Source organism: Aulonocara sp. 'chitande type north' Nkhata Bay, linkage group LG23 (genome assembly GCF_057382095.1).
Source record: "Aulonocara sp. 'chitande type north' Nkhata Bay isolate Kocher_YH1m ecotype deep benthic linkage group LG23, A_spYH_male_GT1.1, whole genome shotgun sequence".
NCBI lineage: Eukaryota > Metazoa > Chordata > Actinopteri > Cichliformes > Cichlidae > Aulonocara > Aulonocara sp. 'chitande type north' Nkhata Bay.
The window spans coordinates 8,724,244-8,743,754 of record NC_141365.1 but is presented as its reverse complement, the minus strand read 5'-3'; the positions used below and the strand labels follow the sequence as shown (position 1 = coordinate 8,743,754).

At 39.0% G+C, this 19,511-nt stretch overlaps 2 protein-coding genes across 9 annotated transcripts in view; both read right to left on the bottom strand.

Moving 5' to 3' along the window:
- Window positions 1–232: 232 nt before the first annotated feature.
- Window positions 233–7,798, bottom strand: LOC147301160 (flavin-containing monooxygenase 5-like). Of its 4 annotated transcripts, XM_086283037.1 has the most exons (13): window positions 7,550–7,798; window positions 7,113–7,303; window positions 5,677–5,754; window positions 3,817–3,957; window positions 3,437–3,625; window positions 3,177–3,342; window positions 2,936–3,078; window positions 2,650–2,849; window positions 2,144–2,377; window positions 1,833–1,954; window positions 1,686–1,758; window positions 1,521–1,590; window positions 233–1,442 (listed from the first exon to the last, which is right to left on the bottom strand). In XM_086283037.1, exons 4-13 carry the CDS (start codon window positions 3,946–3,948, stop codon window positions 1,065–1,067), a joined length of 1,707 nt encoding a protein of 568 aa, XP_086139163.1. In that variant the 5' UTR covers window positions 3,949–3,957; window positions 5,677–5,754; window positions 7,113–7,303; window positions 7,550–7,798; the 3' UTR covers window positions 233–1,064. The 4 variants fall into 4 exon arrangements, with proteins under 4 accessions (XP_086139163.1, XP_086139165.1, XP_086139166.1 ...); XM_086283039.1 differs by lacking the exons at window positions 5,677–5,754; window positions 7,113–7,303; window positions 7,550–7,798 and adding an exon at window positions 4,140–5,658; XM_086283040.1 differs by lacking the exons at window positions 5,677–5,754; window positions 7,113–7,303; window positions 7,550–7,798 and having other exon boundaries at window positions 2,936–3,012; window positions 3,817–5,661.
- A 2,191-nt stretch (window positions 7,799–9,989) lies between these two features.
- Window positions 9,990–19,511, bottom strand: part of LOC147301159 (flavin-containing monooxygenase 5-like) — a 14,585-nt gene continuing 5,063 nt past the window's right edge. The window contains exons 1-11 of one of the 5 annotated variants that reach the window (XM_086282087.1): window positions 19,257–19,317; window positions 16,676–16,814; window positions 16,366–16,554; window positions 16,104–16,269; window positions 15,884–16,026; window positions 15,476–15,672; window positions 14,760–14,895; window positions 14,443–14,662; window positions 11,111–11,183; window positions 10,674–10,926; window positions 9,990–10,571 (exon numbers count right to left, since the gene is read on the bottom strand). In XM_086282087.1, coding sequence (XP_086138213.1) covers window positions 10,425–10,571; window positions 10,674–10,926; window positions 11,111–11,183; window positions 14,443–14,662; window positions 14,760–14,895; window positions 15,476–15,672; window positions 15,884–16,026; window positions 16,104–16,269; window positions 16,366–16,554; window positions 16,676–16,807 — 1,656 coding nt within the window. In that variant the 5' untranslated portion in view covers window positions 16,808–16,814; window positions 19,257–19,317 and the 3' untranslated portion in view covers window positions 9,990–10,424. Of the gene's footprint in view, window positions 10,572–10,673; window positions 10,927–11,110; window positions 11,184–14,442; window positions 14,663–14,759; window positions 14,896–15,475; window positions 15,673–15,883; window positions 16,027–16,103; window positions 16,270–16,365; window positions 16,555–16,675; window positions 16,815–17,196; window positions 17,554–17,638; window positions 17,791–17,994; window positions 18,082–19,256; window positions 19,318–19,511 lie in introns of those variants that run through there. The other 4 variants (XM_086282086.1, XM_086282089.1, XM_086282088.1 and 1 more) reach the window with 4 other exon arrangements.

Sequence of the window (19,511 nt, the reverse complement as noted above, 5' to 3'; positions counted from 1 at the left end):
TTAGTTGTTATTTTGAGTTTAGTTTATTGAGTTGACCTCTTTTATTGGTCTGCCTGTTTAAGTTTTTGGTTTTGTTAATTATCTTTCATATTTATATCATATTCATATCTTCCATATCCTAAAAAGTTTTTAGGCTCAAGTCTGTCAAAAGAATCAATGCAAATTAAAATATTTTTTTCCAGGTGAGTGTTCATATCCTGAACCACGAAAGAACACAGTTTTATATAAATGAAAACATTTTTTTTCAGTATTTTAGGCAATGTCTTTATTTGCTTTTTTCATGAGTGTTAGACAAGAAGAACTGCAGGTAGAAAATGGTGCATTTGTACATTTTCACATATTTTAAATGGCACACACTGCTCATCATCAGTACCCAGAAACTAAAGGTTCATTTTTTTTAGTTAACAGAAACCTAAAGGTATAATCTAAAGTAAAACTGTCAAAGCAAACAAAGATATCTGATGGTGCATCTAAATTTAGATATGCATTTGGTGACAAATCTACACCCCGTGGACCTTGTTATGAACTACAGGCTATTCGACATATTAAGGAGTCAATCAAAAATACACATAATGCACTGTTATCTATCACTGAACATTTCATTAACAAAATCTTCTGCAGTTGGTTATCATTTTCTCTGACATGAGCCTTGCACATATAAACTTAATTTCCTCTTTTATTTCAGACTTCCGTCCATTTGTTTGAACCACATAGTTTTTAAGAATCACTCCAACTGCACTGTAGTGTGCATGACTTCTTTTTTCCTTTTGCATTTGCATTTGCAGGCCTCAGTGTGAAGATTATGCAGACCTTTGGAACTGGAAGGTACTTTTACAACTGTATAATATTACATAATTGCAGCACATGATTTTTACACTACGACAAGAAAAGGAGACTCCCAATTTATCTCCTCTTTCCCTGCAGGCCAGCAGGAAATGAATACACAGAAATAAAAAATAAACAGATTTTCTGTGATTCACAGACCTGTTTTCTTTCCTCTTTAATCCATGTTAAATAATTTTGTTGTTAAAATTGTTGTTATGTTAATTAAGTCTATTAATACATTACATATCAGGATTCTGTGGTAAGCTGAACCACAACTCCCTCAGAAAAACTGTGCTTTTGTTCAGCATCTCAGTAGCAGCTTCCAGGGTCGTAACGATCTTGCCTTTAGAAAAAAGCACGACTATTATTACAGTTCCTGTGAATGTGAGCATCAGCGGAGAACACAAGCCAAATTTACTGGTGTTGTCTGGTATTTCTCTGGTTCTGAACGGTTGAGAAACCCGCTCCCACTGAGTGAAGATAGCTTGTCTGGCACCAGACCAATTTCCAGGCCCACTAAGACGATATTGATAAGGTGTGCAGGGACCAAAGAAGACCTTTGCCCAGAGCACAGGGTCTCTCAGAAAAAGCCTCAGGAGTTTTGGTCGAACACCTACCTGTGAATAAAAATCTGTTATGAAGGATTTGTCTATGATTAATGTTGAAAATTTTATTTATAGCTAAAGTGAACTCACTTCCCCAGCCATAAAATCCAGATATGGGATGTAATCAACCTGTAGAACAGCCTGCCGTGGACAGGGATAGCTGAGAAAGAAATATTTGCTTGTGTCATTAACAGGACTTAGTGGGAATAAGTAATCGACCAGGGCCATTTAATAACTTTCAGAAATGATGTCTACCTTTGCATGTTTCTCCTCCTCTCAGATTCAATGACATCCAGCATTTTCTCTTTGGTTGGAAGACGACTCTGACCTTAAAGATATGATGTTTCAGCTACTATTTCCCCAAACCCAGTGTAAGCTTATGTGTTTGTTTGAAGAGTTTACCTAAAAAGACCTTAACAGCCCAGCGAGCCTGCATTTCCACTGTAGGCATGAGTGGACCTTTTACTTGGAAAAGTCCCATGACGGCCAGTGTGGGAGGTTGCAGGGATGGAGGAAACGCTCTCCTAAAACATGAAAGATAAAACTTTGTGGTGGTACTTTAAGAATTTTAATATGATAGCACTGTAAAAGTTGCCTGCAGCACCAACCCCCAAAAAACGTATCATGTATGATTCAAACTTTAATCTCTAGACTTTACATTTGAGAGGATACCCATGCAAGTCAGTGATCCACTCTGTCCACCATAAACTTACTTGTACAGTGTCACCTCTTCATATGGTCCCTCTGACAGAGTTGATGGTAGGAATGGGAACTTTGCAATGTAACCTGTGCAAAATACCACGGCGTCAATGTTCTCCTCCACCGTGCCATCTTCAAATACAACTCTAGAGTCCTTGAACCCTTCCAGATTGTTCTTCATGACTATTGCCCCCTGAAGGATTCGGCCTGGGAGATCGTCATTGATCATAAGGTTTCTCTCCATAAGTCTGTGAAAGAAGTAAAGTAGTGAAGTCTCTGTTGCTACAAATGCTGTTGTCTAATTGTCAGCTCATGCCATGCTGGTACTGATGAAATTATGAGTAAAACTCGAGAAAGACTTATGTCAGACAAGAAAAAATATAGAAATAATTCTGATTAATTTTCGTCTTTATTAGGTAGGAATTACAATTGTAAGTGTCTTTCAGGTTTGAGGGGATTGTGCTGTCTTTTTTAAAGTTTCGTGAAGTTGTGACGACTATTTCAAAAGCACGTACATTACCTGTGTTTGGGTTTTAGACCATACAATATGTGGTCATATTTATTGTTCAGTGCTCTCTCTGCTGCCCAGTTGACCAAAGTCTTGGGGAGCAATTGGAAGAGGACGTTGTTGATCCGTTTGATTACTGCAATGTCGAGAGGAACGCCATTGGTGGACATCCTGCCCAGCACCCAGGCCCCTTGACGTGTACTGAGAAAGGTCTGTCGATACAAAAGCGGTACAGTCGACATTTGATCATCTCTCTCAGTCCCGTACCTCCGTGACAAACCAAACGTTTGCATTTCACCTTCTCGGCCGATCTGCTAATCTCCACAGCAATATCACCTCCAGAATTGCCAGTGCCGACCACCACCACCCTTTTTCCTGTGAAGGCATTTGCATCTTTATATTCCCAGCTGTGAAGACACCTGCCAGAAAAGGTTTCATGCCCTGGAGGAATACAGATTTTGCTACAGTCACAAGGAAAACATTTTTTCCAAGAATGTCATAATTTAAATACTATTATTCTAAGATGTCCATTTATTTACCTTGAAAGTCAGACAATGGTAATGTTGGATGGGTGTAGTGACCTGAGCACACCAGAATGGCATCAAAGATGTGCCTCTCTTCCTGTCCGTTCTTGTTTATGGTCACTACTTCCCATTGGCCGGATAGAGAGAAATCCGGCCTTTGCAAAACACTCCTCACTGTGGTCTGAGGTGTGCATGCCCACATTCACAGAAAAATATACATTAATATCAACAACACTGCTTTCATAGAATACTTGAGCTGATGAGATGCCATCTACCTGAAAGTTAATGTATCTAAGCAGGTCAAAGTGTTCAGCATAAAGCCTGAAGTACTGCAGAAGCTGTGAGTTATGCATGAAATTGGGATAGTCAGATGGCATTGGAAAATCACTGAAGCACATCATTTCTTTGGAGGTATTGACCACCAAGGACCGGTAGATGCTGGTTCGATCTGGCTCAGGTGTCTCCTGTTGACACACATGAAAACAAGAGCAAAGCAGGTAAAAACATCTCTCTGCAACCATTCTACACTTTAATGCAGTGTTTATAATGATTGTTGTGGACAAGCTAAACCCTTTCTCCATATACAGTAATAACAGGATTCAACAACAGTAAGAACAATCATCAAACTTTGCAATGTGGTTGTGCCCCCACTTACTCTAAAATTCCACATGCCGCCAATGTCATCACTGCTTTCAAAGCAGACAGGCTCGAGCCCCTCATCCACACAGATCTTGATACAGGCCAAACCAGAACAGCCTGCTCCAACTACTGCCACACGTCGAACCATTACTGAACACTTGGGTATGGAAAGACACTGTGAGTCAGACATGTTTCATGCACAAACATGAGACTGCATGCACATTTTTATGTTTCTTCTTCTGTCTTCCATAATCAACTACCTCAAAAGTAGTAACATTGTAAGCTATGTGCACAAAAATAGGTACCGGTAAGTTTGAAAGACATGTCAGTTGTTCTCACCTTCTTCAGTTATATGCTTGTCGGTCCTGTTTAGCCGGTGTTGGGCGTTAAATGGTGTGTAAGCTCCCATGACCTGAACTCTTGTTGTGCAATCAGTTAAACAATATGCCAGAGGAGGGACTTTAACCCTTCTCTTCAAATATTCTATAAATGAGTGCTGGAATGAGTAAAAGAGGTGCTTCTTATTAGAACCCACATGATGGGAAGACTCAGTTTCTCAGATCTGTACATCTTTGCATTGTTGCATCTGGGTCATATGTGATGTAGTGTGTGTCCTTTATTGCGGTTTTTATCCAAATCTTTTGTAATAGTGTGACATCTTTCAATTTGAGGATCTTTGAAGATCCTTCTGTAGGCTTGATTTACATATTATAGGAAGTAAGATTCAGGAGTCTAGTTTGTTGTACTTAGGAATCAGGTATCACTGGGGTTTGTACCACAAAGAAGGTTTGTACTTTAGTCACTAAGACTGAAGTGGAGATGCTATCTTAATAAAGTCTATTCTAATACCAGACTAAAAGGAAAGCTGGCCAAAAAGCAAACTGTATAAGTTACCGGACTTATTCAGTATTCAGTAATTCATGGGAGAATCAGATAATAATTGGATAATAATTGTTGTGTTAGTCATTCTTAGTAATTGTTTAGATTTGTGTATGGCCCCCTTTCAAAATAAGCTTCAACCACAAAATGACTGGATGAAGAGTGACTGGAAAGCAGACATTAATGATTAACTAATTCCAGTATACAGTGTATTACAGAAGTCCACTCTAGACATAACAAAAGAATGCATATTCATTTCCATAATCATTGCCAGATGTGCTTCTTTTTTTAAAGATTTTAATCTTGAGATTCACCTGAGCTGGGACAAACTGCTCTCGACCACAGCGCTGATTTGCTTTTCACATTTTAAATTTGTGTGAAAGATTACACCAAGATTTTTAACCGGTGCTTTAATAAAACGAGTTAAAGTGCAGGTAATCTTTTAACTCTCATTTAATAGTGGAGGACCAAACAATATGGCCTGTGTTTTGGAAAACAACCAGGACATAAAATGACAAGTAAGAATTTATTTATATTTGTTACTGATCCTGTAAAGACAGGAAAGACAAAGACTCTAGATCTTCTTGCTATCTTGCTAATGGTATTGTTATTTCCTGGAGAATTAATGGGGCACTCAGTGATTCAGAAGAAGGACAGAGAAGTTCACAGCATGCTTTGGGTGTTTCTCTGAACTAATGTTAGTTTGGCTGAATTCCCTGTAATTTATTTCTTATTTCATTAAAACATTGTTGATGATGTTGCCACCCTCTTGCCCCTAAACATTCCTTTTAAGGACACCAAAAACATCAGCCTGTTGAATTATCTGATGATATAATCCAAAGGCAGTGTTGGGAAGGTTACTTTTAAAATGTATTCCACTACAGATTCCGTTACGTTACTCAATGAGAGTAACGTATTCTGAATACTTTGGATTACTTAATATATTATCATGCTTTTTACAACTGCATGAATGTACTGTTGCTGTGTGATTTATTACTATTACTGAAGGTCCGCGGCTCCGAACTGTAGTAAAGGGACCTCTGGCTAATACGTTGGTTCTGTGTCGGGCTCGTAGCTGAAAAATAAAGACAGAGAGAGGCGTTGAAAGGCTGCTCCAACGGAACTTGTTGTTTCGGAGGAAAACACGAACACAGTGTAGGGGAGACCGGGGATAGTTGTAACGTGGGTCAGTTGTAACACTTCCAATTTCTCCAATCAGGGCTAAGTTTCAAATGATGTGACTCATCCTGTGCATGCCCAATTCAGTTCTGCTATCACATGTGAAAAATCAGCACATTTTGTCAAAACACAGACAATTTAACACGAAAAAAAGTCATTTGTATGGCAAAAAGTAAGTTTTTCTACTTTATTTCAATTTCTAATAGCATTATCTGCTTTGCAGTTAAACTCATCAAACTTAAATTATGTTATTTGTATGTCTATGGGGATATATTCTGTGTAGGTCTTTAGTGCTAATGTTTTAGCCGTTGGCTGTAATGTTAGCTAGTTCATGGCTATAGGAGTCTGGGTTAGTTGTAACAATAATGCAGATGTTACAACTTGCCACACTATTACTTTAACTTATATTAAACAAGTTGGGGCAACGACATCAGCAGAGAGAGGTTCACTGGTTTCATTTGTATATGCGGTTAATGCCATTGGCAACACAATTCCTCCACTGTTTGTGTTCCCACACATACATTATGCAGACCACTGTGTCAGAGATGGACCAGTAGGAAGTACTGGTAGTGGAAATAAATCAGGATGGGTGCAAGAAACAGATTTCCTCATCTTTCTGAAGCACTCTGCAAACCACACCAAGGTAAGCCATGATAAAAAGTAATGGAATTGCGATGCTGGTGAACAACTACATTTTTTTCAGCTTCATTGTTATGTTCAAAATTGGTGCAAGAGTTGTAGGTTATAATGCCCACTGAGCCAATGAGGCCAAACTCAAGGAAGACCAACCAAAATTAATGAAATATTCAGTTGCAGAAAATTCCATAATTTGTCTTTTTTGAGGGGTTGAAATATGTTCAAAAGCTAGATTTCTGCATTCTGTCACACACACACATAACTACATAAATGGATGTAAGTGAATTCATGTGTTGAATAAACAAAGATTACATGTTAATATTTTGTTAGTACCCTTATTTCATTGTGTTACATTTCACCCCAGGATATGTTACAACTAACCCAGACTATGGGGTTAATTGTAACATTTCACTCTTTGTGTTTGAGGCCATACCATGCAATGGGTAATTGTGCTGCAGAGAAAATATCTGCACTATTTAATAGCAGAGACATGTAAATACTTTGCATTACATTTTGAATCCACTACCTTAAAAGAGCTCCAATTTACAGACAGAAATGTCAAAAATGTTACAACTATCCCCGGTCTCCCCTACAGCAGAGTCTTAATAGCTTACTTACAACTGGGCTCGTCAGGCACTCTTCTTGGCTGCAGTGGTTATTGTTTCTGCTCGGTGACAGCTCGTACTTTTCCACTCACATTTTTCTCCCTCCTCGCGCTCACAGACACATAATGGGTATGGCAGTCCATTCTCCCTGCAGCACGGACTACACTGCCATAATATGGGGCGCCGTTTGTAAAGTGAACCATGCTGAAATTAACGGCAACATTTTTCCACATTTAGCTCAAACCTTACAAAAACATGTTTTTTCGAGTAATTTTTTACAACATTTAGTAAAATATTTTTAACTTTTCATCAAATGTTAAATATTAAATCTAAATGTTAAATATTAAATCTAAACATTATATTTAAATGCTAAATGTTAAATCTAAATGTTACAGAAAACTAAATATTTAGGCTAACATGCAAATTTATTGTACGGATCAACGGAAATACCAAAATAAAAGCTTCCCGAAAACCTCCGGTGCAAAATTGTGTCTGCTCTCCCCCTCACTTCTCCTCGCCATGTGCTGCTTCACTTCTTGCCTACGACCATGTCCAGCAAAATCGCTGGACATGTGCTGCAGTGATTGTGAAGTGGAGACTGCAGCTGCTAAGAGTGCACTACTGCTGAACCTTTGGATGGCCGACAAAATGGATCTTCCGATGTTTTCAGCTAAATTGCCGGACGTGCTTTCTCGTGGTCTGTGCCGGGTTATGGCTGAATTCCAGTGGAATGAAGGTCCCGCCATAATAGTCGTTCCAGCCATGTGTTCCAGCCCTAAACCTAACCTTAACCATAACCTCATTCCTAACCTTAACTAGCAGTTAAATTATGTAAAATAGTGTTTTCCAAAGCGATTTTTAGAAAATGATCGAACATGTGTAGATTGAGTCCAAACGGTTCTCATGTGCTCTCCTGTTTTCGATGCCATCATTTAGGAACGTGTTGGGTACCCGAAAGCATAAAATGTTGACAATTTGTCACCTAGCGAAAATTATTACGCTTAGGGAGTGAGACCGTGTCTGACCACTACCGGCACACTTTTGCACCGGAGGTTTTCGGAAAGCTTTTATTTTGGTATTTCCGCTGATCCGTGCAATAAATTTGCATGTTAGCCTAAACATTTAGATTTAACATTTAGATTTAGATTTAAATATAATATTTAGATTTAGCATTTAGATTTAAATATAATATATAGAATTAAAATTTAGATTTAGATTTAAATATAATATTTAGATTTAACATTTAGATATAAATATAATATTTAGATTTAACATTTAGATTGAATATTTAACATTTAAAATTCTGTTTTAAATATGAAAAGTTACAAATATTTTACTAAATGTTGTAAAAAAGGACTTGTTTTGAGCTAAATGTGGAAAAATGTTGCCGTTAATTTCAGCATGTTTCACTTTACAAACGGTGCCCCATACCATTAGGCTACATTTTTTAAGCCTATTAGCTTAGCACAACAACAACAACAACAACAACAACAAAAGCGCTCGCAGAGAGAGCGCGTCACCATGGCAACCGTAACGCTGCTGCCTGGAACAACAGAACATAGCTGTCAAACAAAACCCAAACAGGCAAAAAAACAAAACAAAAAACCCAAACCGGCCTGACCCGCCACAATATGAAACAGGAAAATAATAAAGTAATCCATTTATTTCAACAAAGTAACTGTATTCTAAATACCACCTTTTTAAACGGTAACTGTAACGGAATACAGTTACTCATACTTTTTATTTTAAATACGTAACGGCGGTACATGTATTCTGTTACTCCCCAACACTGTCCAAAGGTGTAAACAGTTGAAACAATTACAAAAACCATAATCACTTACAGAGTTATTAACAAAATCATCATCCTTGTAAAACTATACCCAGATTACAGTTTGATATTGCACCTGCAGATGTTTGTGTTTGTCCCTGCAACAGTCATGACTGCGCTGTAGAACAACGCCCCCAGTGGGCAGAATGTAAAAGACATGTCTTCGTATCAATGAAGATATGTCTTTCTGATTCTGACAGTGTAATAAATAAACTTATCATTGGTCTTTTATTTTTTTTTAACTACTTTCTCTAGCAGAAAACAACATTCATGGACAGGGACTTCTAAAATATTTTCCAAACTATATCTTTTAGATAACTAACAGAAAATGTAATAAAGGTCATCAATATTAGTTAAATATTAGTTAAAAGTATTTTTGCCTTCTCTCAGTCAAACAGCTCTGAGGTAGTTTAATGACAAAATTACAATGATTTGACCACATCTTTTATATGGTAAATGGTAAGTATTTGTATAGCGCTTTACTAGTCCCTAGGGACCCCAAAGCGCTTTACAAATCCAGTCATCCACCCATTCACACACTGGTGATGGCAAGCTACATTGTAGCCACAGCCACCCTGGGGCACACTGACAGAGGCGAGGCTGCCGGACACTGGCACCGCCAGGCCCTCTGACCACCACCAGTAGGCAACGGGTGAAGTGTCTTGCCCAAGGACACAGCGACTGTCCAAGCCGGGGCTCAAACCGGCAGCCTCCCAATTACAAGGCGAACTCCCAACTCTTGAGCTACGCCCATCGCGATATTTGTATAGCGCCTTACTAGTCCCTATTGACCCCAAAGCGCTTTACACATCCAGTCATCCACCCATTCACACACACATTCACACACTGGTGATGGCAAGCTACATTGTAGCCACAGCCACCCTGGGACGCACTGACAGAAGTTTATCTTATTTCATTGTCTCACATACACCAAGTGTGTCGATGACCCCTTGACCTTGTATTTGATAAGAAGTTAAGTGAACAGATTCACAGAGACTGATATTGTTAAACCTCATACAACAGGCCAAGAGACATCAAAAACAGAACGTATAAATTAATAAATAAAACAAACAATTCGGAGCACATACTGAATATTTATAAATTATTCAGTACAGCTTTTAAAGTCTTTAATAATGTAATATACTGCTGACAGAAAACATGATAATCTGCTGTAATATCTTACAGTGTATAACCTCTTAGCATATCAAAGAAATAAGTAATCATAGGATCCTAATTATATGTTACCCTAGAAATGGTTACAGTACTTAAATGAGTCAGTATATGACATTAACAGATCTTCTTATAATGGTATTTTATGCAACATGTCAAATCCAAGTCAAGCCTCTGTCATTGTTTTCAGTGTGGTGTTACTAACTATGGGAATTAGTGACTGGTATTGTCTCTTAATAGCTTCACTGTTATTTCTCAAATTATTTTGAAACCCTAAGTATCAAAGGAGGTGCAAGATGAGATACTGGTGCTGGGTTTCTCATTCAATCAGACTGATTTTGGACGCAGCTTGGACACGAGGGTGGAGATGGTGGTTGGGTTGCGGTGGATGTAGTAGATTGCAGCTCCTCCAGCCATGAATGTCAAGCTAAGCTTGATCAGGAAACCTGTCGTTGAACTCTGTTGTGCATTCAGCTGGAGGAGACATATGAAAAGATTATAAGAATGCATCTTTGATTGGCTGACCGGTGCATACAGCAAAACTCAGAGTATGCAAAATAAACGCTTTTTTCAGACCTGTCTAGTTTTTAGAGGTTGGTACATGCGGTCATACTGAGTGAAGATTGCCTTGCGTGCCCCCTCCCATTTTCCTGGTCCCATCAACCGGTACTGGTAGGCTGTAACAGGCCCCCACAGAACTTTCTTAAATAGAGGGAAGTCTGTGAGGAAGAGCCAGAGGAGATTTGGTTGCACTCCAATGTCCTTTGCTAAGTCGTCCATGTGCTCAACAAAGTCCACCTGCAGAGGTGTTAACTTTGACACAACGTAGCTGTAAAGAGGATAAGTCAAAAAACAAATAAGTTAACCAATAGAATATTAGATCCACACACCTAGTTTTAAACAAGGAAGGGTTGAAAGGTTTAAATGATTTCTTCACTTTTTTGGTAAATGATTTGCAAAAAAATATTCTTATTATTACTAAATTTAAGAGGGGAAAATTAGTTTTTAAATACTTTTTTGCAATCTTCTTGGTGTCATTCTCAACAGCTTTGATCATGGCCTGGTTTGAGGGCAGTTTCTTATGTCCTGAAGAGCAAAAGAGAGAAAGCAAGAGTAAAGATAGTGACTGTGTTGATATGTAGATTGTTCTGTCCTCACTAGATGTGGGCGTGATTTAGCTTATCCAGTTTGACAGACAGTGAACAGAATGAGAAGAAGAGAATGCTTTGAACTGAGATTCTTCTTTACTTCGATCTGCATCTCCAGTTTACAGGCCATGTTACTGAGGCTTCTTATACATGGTATCCTTTATCCATTTTCATTACTCTCCTTTCTCTTTTCTTTTTGTAAAACTAAATAAACACAAAACAGATAATTACCTTCTCATTCACTGAACATACATAATGTACTAATTGAAACTTAGTTTTCATGACAACCAGCAAAAAACATAAATCTTAAGGTTGCCTAAATTAAACATAAACATCACCTTCAGTTAACTAGCATTATTGATCATAGCAAGTTAGCAAACACATGCTAATATACAGTCGCTAGCACACAAGTAGCTTTACAAATGAGTAATGACCACACAGCTGAAATAGTAACTCAGTATATGCACATTACACATGCATCACAAATCAGATAGTTAAGGTTATAGTATGTAATGAAAACTTACAGGCATGCGTGGGCAAAAGTTTCACCTCCACTGAGCACTTGTAGCAAACTAGCTGGGCATAACAACTTCCCAAGTACCAACTGTGGCCACAAGAGGGTGCCAAATCATACAAACAAAAGCATATTCCCACATTAAAGTTATACCAACACATAGATGTTGATGTAATGATAAGGTTTACCAGCAGGGGGCACTGTATTTAAGAAAGCTCATGAATGCCTCCAGGGGTAGCACATAAAAGAAGACTAGTCTGTGGCGTGGCATAAGGATGTTAATAAAATGTTTTGGAGCGGTAGCTCGCAAAGCATAAGTGGATGCTGTGTTATTTTTAACAAGCCCTATGAAGACAAGAAATAGTACCAGGAGTAAAAGCGAGAGTGTGGAAGCGATAGCAGTTCAAAGTTCTGTTTGAGATGGAAATTTGAAGCCACCGGAAGCATTGTCATTTTGGTGTAAAGGAAATAACATTTTTGGGAGACAAATTCTCTGCTGGAGGTCTTGAGCCAGATGAAAGAAAAATAAAAGCCATTGCAACCATACCACACCCAACAGATAAGAGAGGTGTGCTCAGAGTGATGGGAATGATCAACTTTGTTGGAAAATTCATACCTAACTTGTCAGTGAGAACATCAGCACTAAGGGAGTTACTTCGTGATTCCATGGAATTTAAATGGACAGCGAGGCATGAACAAGAATGGAATGATTTAAAGACCACACTGACAGCACGCCCAGTGCTTGCATATTATGATCCAACTAAGAGTCTGAAAATCTCAACAGATGCCTCAAAGGATGGGCTTGGAGCTGTTTTACTTCAAGCTGAAGAGGGGAGCTGGAAACCAATTGCTTATGCTTCTAGATCCATGACTAAGGCTGAAACCAAATATGCTCAGATTGAGAAAGAATGTCTTGGGCTGGCATATAGACTTGATATTTTTCACTGTTATGTTTATGGTCTTTCTACCTTTACAGTTGAGACAGATCATTGTCCTCTTGTGTCAGTCATTAAGAAAAATCTGAATGAGATGTCGCTGAGGATTCAGCGTCTCATGATGAAACTGCAGAGGTATAGTTTTGACTTGATATACACACCAGGCAAGTATTTAGCTTTAGCAGATGCACTGTCACGAGCATCACAGGTGTGTCACGCAAGCTCCACTGAGAAAGAAGTAGATGATCATGTTAATATGATAGTGGAGTCTCTGCCAGTTTCTGACGCAAAGATAAAACAAGTATGTGAGGAGACAGCTGCAGACAGGGAGCTGCAAACAGTGATGGAAAATATCCAAGGAGACTGACCCAAAGAGTCCTGTTCAAAGTATTATCATGTTAGATCAGAGCTTAGCGTGGTAAATGGACTGCTGTTGAGAGGCAATAGGATCGTGATACCACATAGTCTGAGACAGGTGATACTTCAAAGAATACATGAGGGACACCTGGGAATAGAAAAGTGTAAAAGGACGGCTAGAGATACTGTGTACTAGCCTGGTATTAATAAAGACATTGAGAACATGATCGGAAAGTGTGAAACATGTAAGAAGTTTCAGAGCAGACAGGCAAGAGAACCCATGATGATTCCTGAACGTCCTACAGCACCGTGGAGGAAAGTAGGAACAGATTTATTTCATTTTAATGGGAAAGACTATCTGTTGGTTATAGATTATTACTCTAACTTTCCTGAGATTGCTCTACTTACAAGTACAACTGCTAATAATGTGATCACACATGTGAAGTCCATCTTTGCCAGGCATGGAATACCAGAAACTGTCATTTGTGACAATGGTCCTTGCTATAATTGCAAAGAATGGCAGAATTTCGCAAGAGAATGTGGCTTTAAACATGTCACATCAAGTCCTCAACATCCACAGGCTGAAAAAGGAGTGCATATCATCAAGCAGCTTCTGAAGAAGGCTACAGACAGTCAATCAGATCCTTATTTAGCTCTGCTGAGCTACAGGGCTGCTCCTCTTGACTGTGGTTTATCCCCTGCAGAACTGCTGACGAGTCGTAAGCTACACACAACTTTGCCCTGCTATGCAGAGAGCAAGCAGAGTGAAGAAATTATAAAAAGCAAGAGCATCTGAAATGGAAACAAAAACAGCAATATGACAAGGGAACAAGAGCACTTGGATTGCTTGCAAAGGATGATGTAGTGAGAATCCAAGATCAGAATGCATGGAACAGGAAAGCCATTGTTCTTCAGGAAGCAGGTCCAAGATCATATGTAAGAACGTAAGAACTGAAGAAGATCATGTGCTCAGAAGGAACCATCGCAACTTACTGAAGACTAAAGAGACATTTCAGGAGGAACAATGTGGTGAGGAAGATGAAAATGTTGATGTGTCACATGCAGAGACGGTGTCTGATTTGAAACTACTAGATGGACATGAAACTGTGAAGAAAAGTGAAGTTGTTTCAGAACCTGTATTGAGGAGGTTATGAATGCCTCCAGGGAGAGCGCATAAAAGAAGACTGGTCTGTGGTGTGGTATAAGGATGTTAATAAAATGTTTGGAGCGGTAGCTCGCAAAGCATAAGTGGATGCTGTGTTATTTTTAACAAGCGCTACGAAGACAACACAGCGTCAATCATTAGTAAAATGCAATGTATTTGATATTTTACTGTAAAAGATTTTATTTCACCTCAGTTTTTAAATTTTCTTTTATTGGAAATTCCTTACCTTTGAAGACACGAGTGACAAAACGGGCCTGCATTTCAGCTTGAGGCATGATGGCTCCGTCAGAATGGATAAAACCCACAATAGCTAGGGTAGGCTGCTCTAGGATTGGAGGAAAAACATGTTTGTACAGTCCAATACGGTGCCCAGACTTGTATATGGCATTTTTTGGCAAGTAGGGGAAATCGTAGTTATATCCTGTGGCAAACACAATCAGGTCCACCTGTAATAAAGAGGACAAGAAAGAAGAGCTGAAATTGTTTTTAATGACATTAAGAACTGGAATATTTAAAGCACATCAGATAATTTGGTTCTCTGACATTTTCTGCAGTACTGCCATCATCAAACACCACAGTGGAACCACGGATCTCTTTTATGTTTGGTTTGACGATGACCGACCCAGACAAAATCCGGAAGGGCAGATCGTCATTGATCACTGGGATCTGGCTGAAGAGCCTGATGAGGTGAGGGCAGCAGAGGAAAGACAGACATGTAAAATTCATATATAATAATATATTCTGATAACTACTAACAAATGGTAAATGCCCTGCATTTATATAGCGCTTTACTAGTCCCTAAGGACCCCAAAGCGCTTTACACATCCAGTCATTCACCCATTCATACACACATTCACCCACTGGTGATGGCAAGCTACATTGTAGCTACAGCCACCCTGGGGCGCACTGACAGAGGCGAGGCTGCCGGACACTGGCGCCACCGGGCCCTCTGACCACCACCAGTAGGCAACGGGTGAAGTATCTTGCCCAAGGACACAACGACCGAGACTGTCCAAGCCGGGTCTCGAACCGGCAGCCTTCCGATTACGAGGCAAACTCCCAACTCTTGAGCCACGATTGCCCACATGCCCAATAGACAAATTATGATTTAAATAGTGTTCACTTCATAGCAGATACACAGTCTATGGACAATTTTGGTATGGTGAACAGTTTAGCAAACAAGATGAGACAATCAGCTTATATGTGATAGATTGCATTCAGCGAAACCGTGGCGTTAGGGAAGAATTTACATATCCCACCTGTGTTTGGGTTTGAGGCCATACATGGCGTGATCATACATGGAGTTGAGCTTTTTCTCACCAAGCCAGTTGAGAAATCTCATTGGCAACAGCCTGAACATGATATGGACAAAGCGTGTGTTGAACCTGTCCACTGGAAGACCATTGTCAGAAACCTGACGAATGACCCAAGCACCACTACGAGTGCTCAGATACATCTGTAAGACAAGACACAGAAAGAAAGAAGTAACACTAACGTGAAATTGTCTTATCTCACGGGATGAAGGGCATCCTTGTACTCTTTATTTTAGGAGGTAAAGCTTGAGGAATGAGGATGCAAAAGGCACATCAAATTGGCACACTATCAGACAAAAAAAGGGACACTAAAATGTTAGGAAGAAAGCTGAGCACTTAGAGAGCACTACCAACCTGCTCTGCAACTCTGCTGCCCTCCACCGCGATGTCACCTCCTGAGTTGCCGATGCCGATGACCACAACTCTCTTCCCATGCATGTCTTCAGGCCCCTTGTAGTCCCAGCTATGGGAGTATTTTCCTTCAAATGTCTCAATTCCTTTCAGACAACAGAGTGGAATTTTTATACAGTCATGTTTTAACATTTATCATGTGGTGGTACAGATATTCACTCACCTGGGAAGTCTTTGAGTGGCAGGTTAGGATAGTTGAAGTGACCAGTGCAGCAGATAATGGCATCAAAAATGTGGTTCTCCTCGTATCCATCTCTAGTCTCAGTCACCACATCCCACTGACCAGTGCGAGAAAAGTCCGGTCTCTGTTTCACACTCTTGACTTTGGTCTAAGATACAATAAATATAATAGCAGGTCAGTTTATACATATAAATATTAATATAGGGTATAATAAAATTGATCGCTCTTCTTTCTATCTTGCTACCTGGAAGCGAATGTATTGCAGTAGTTTAAAGTGGTCTGCATACATTCTGAAGTAGTTCAAGATTTTAGAGTGGTGCATGTAGTTGGGGTAGTCTGCAGGGATTGGGTAGTCACTGTAGCACATCATCTCCTTCCACACATTGATAGTAAGGGAACGATAGATACTAGCTCTGTTTGGTTCTGACACTTCCTGCAGAGAAGACGTTCCAGACAACAGATGTTAAGAAATAATAGTTTAAAATTGTACATTAAATTTTATATGAAAAATAGTCACAGTCAGTAGTGAATCTTTCTCTAGACTAAAGTCTTGCCTTGAATTTCCACAGTCCGCCCATGTCATCACTGCTTTCAAAGCAGGTTGGCTCCATGCCCTCATCCAGACAAGCCTTTACGCTGGTCAGACCACAGGGTCCTGCCCCGATCACTGCTACTTTGTGAACCATGATGGATCTGCAACAGGAGAAAAATATTTATCAAAGGAGAAAAAAGGGAAAATTAAAGTTAAACAAGACACCGTATAGTACGATATCGTACAGGAAGAGACAAAGTTGCAGTGAAACTCAATACCGAAAGCTTTTGTAAAGAAAAAGGGAAACCTTATTGGTTGTTTCCATTGCAACATGTATTGCATTGCTTATACAGTTGCACATTTACTTGCCGTAATATTCATGTAACTCTACACATTTAAAATTTTACGAAAGTCAGATAACTCCTGTTACAGATAGATTACACAGATAATGAAGCCGTACGTCTTAGAGCATATCTTACAGTCTGTAACCGATTGCATTTAAAAGTCATATTACCATAAACACGAGCCCTGTGTCAGCCTTACCTCTTCTGTATAGAGCGAGATGAAATGAGTGATCCTGTCCTCCAGTTTAAATACTCAGTCAGATTTTAACAAACACGCAAACATGAAAGGCGGATGATTGATCAGCTCAAAAGTCCCAAAACAAGTCAATAAGTTAAGAAATACTCTTAAGAAGATCGTTTCTGCATTGCTTTTATGACGCTATTTAGAACCATTAAGAATGTAAAGAAGAATGCAAAACTGTGTGCCGTGTAAATGGAATACCTTGATTAAAATATAACTTAAAATATAGGTCCTGAAAACGAGGGGGATAAATGTCAGGAAAGATATTACGAGAGAGTTCTTGTTGATCAATAAGTTCAATAAGTGTCTTTAAAAAATAGTTTGAAAAGCAAAAACAGTAGTTTGACCTTACCTGCTCTTTGTACACTTAAAATATATCTTACATGAAAATAACACTTACCTAAAAGTTCAGGCAAGAATCAATCTGAATATTGATCTAATTTGCACAGGCAGTCTATAAACCACATAAAATGTCTTTTCATCATGTTTGTTTTCATGTTGAAGAAAGGCGAAAATCTAAACATATGAAGAGTGAGACACAGGCACTCCAAACACTCTACGTGACCAGGGGCTTCTGCACATTTTTATAAAGTATTTGCTTTGAAACACAAATGTCAGCATTTCCTTATCAGACCAATCGATTTTTGTGTTTGGAGGCATTGATAGGTTTGACTCAGTATCTATGCTTTGGCTTCTCTCTTTCTTTTGTAAGTAAACATGCTGCAGATTCGAACCCTTGACAAGCAGATTACCAACCTTATGTTCTTTTTTATCTTTAGCTCTCTGAAATTTGGCAAACAGACTTTGCAGTATTCAAATGCCCCCAATGTTTCAGTCCTTGGCTATTTTGTGGTGTTTGAGTTTTGAGTGTTTTTTCCCTAGTATCTGTAGTTTTGATTCTTTTTTATTGGAAATCTGGATTCCTGTTTTGATTCATCTAGTTTTTCCAGCAGTTTTGTGTTATTTCTTTTGATATAATTGAATCTGTTTCTGTTTTCCTTGATGGATATTTAAGTGATGAGTCTGATTTTAAGATTGTGTGTTCTGGTTTATGTCTTGATTTTTATTGTTTGCAGTGATTTCAGCTCCCTCTTGTCTTTCTGTTAATGCCTGATTACCTGCCTCTATGTCCAGTGAAAGTCTAGTCTCCATGTTTTGGTTAGTTCCTGAGTATCTTGCATTACTTTTACTTGCTCCTTTGGAATTATTTGGATTATTCTCACTTGTGTCTCATTCATGTATAAATCATCTACCCCTGCAAATGATACAACCATCTCAGCCTCCACCATTGGCCACATGACCAGTCTCCACAAGGAATTTATCTATGTTGCCAAACTCCTGTCTGGCTTGGCACTCTCCACAGGTCCCATTTGTCTTACCCTATCCTAAATCCTTGGGACCTGCCCGCTTGAGATCTCTGTTTTCTGTGTTCCCACGCTCGCACACAGTTTCCAGATATAATTAATTTTCTTCTTTTTTTCTTCCTTTTTCCTCCCAAACTAAATCCAGCTTCTGCTTGTTTTGTCAGTTAGCTTCCAGTTCAAATCATTTTAATTTTATTTCATTTATATAGAGCCAGCTAACAACAGTTGCCTCATTTCTGGCGAGAACTCACTTCTTTCTGTATTCTTTGCCAAGAAAGGCTTCTTTCAGATTCCTACCCCCATGACACTCTTGACCCACCCTCTGTGGAATCTGAGAGTAAAAAGCTTGGGTCTCATGTTACACCCCTGAATGATCCCAAATGTAACAAGCGGGTGTTTCCTCACTGAAAACTTTTACTCAAATGATATATCTCAAATATATAAACAATTTAGAATTAACTAGATTAATGGGTTTACACTCGTACATTACAGCTCTATCACAGGCTGTATTTAACCCATTGCTGGGAGTTTGCTCACACATTGCAAAACTTTCTAACTAATATACATATTCTTTTCATACTTGGAATAGTATTAACATGCACCTTTTTTTCCCTCCATAACTCATTTTAGTAACACTCAACACTGTAAGCATACCTGCAGGGGAGAAATAACCACAAAAGTGACAAGCTGGTGCTTCCTCACTGAGAACTTTTACTCGAATGAGGATTTCCCCCAGCTAAATGGGTGGAGACAAAAGCAATCAATCTCAAGTGACCCGATTCAGACCACTTCGTAGATCACAGATAACACTTAATATTTAACAGTAAGGGAGGAAATAAACAAAGTTTACTTTAAAAATAATTCTCAAACGTATCTTATAAAACATGTCCTATACCTGTGTAACCTCCT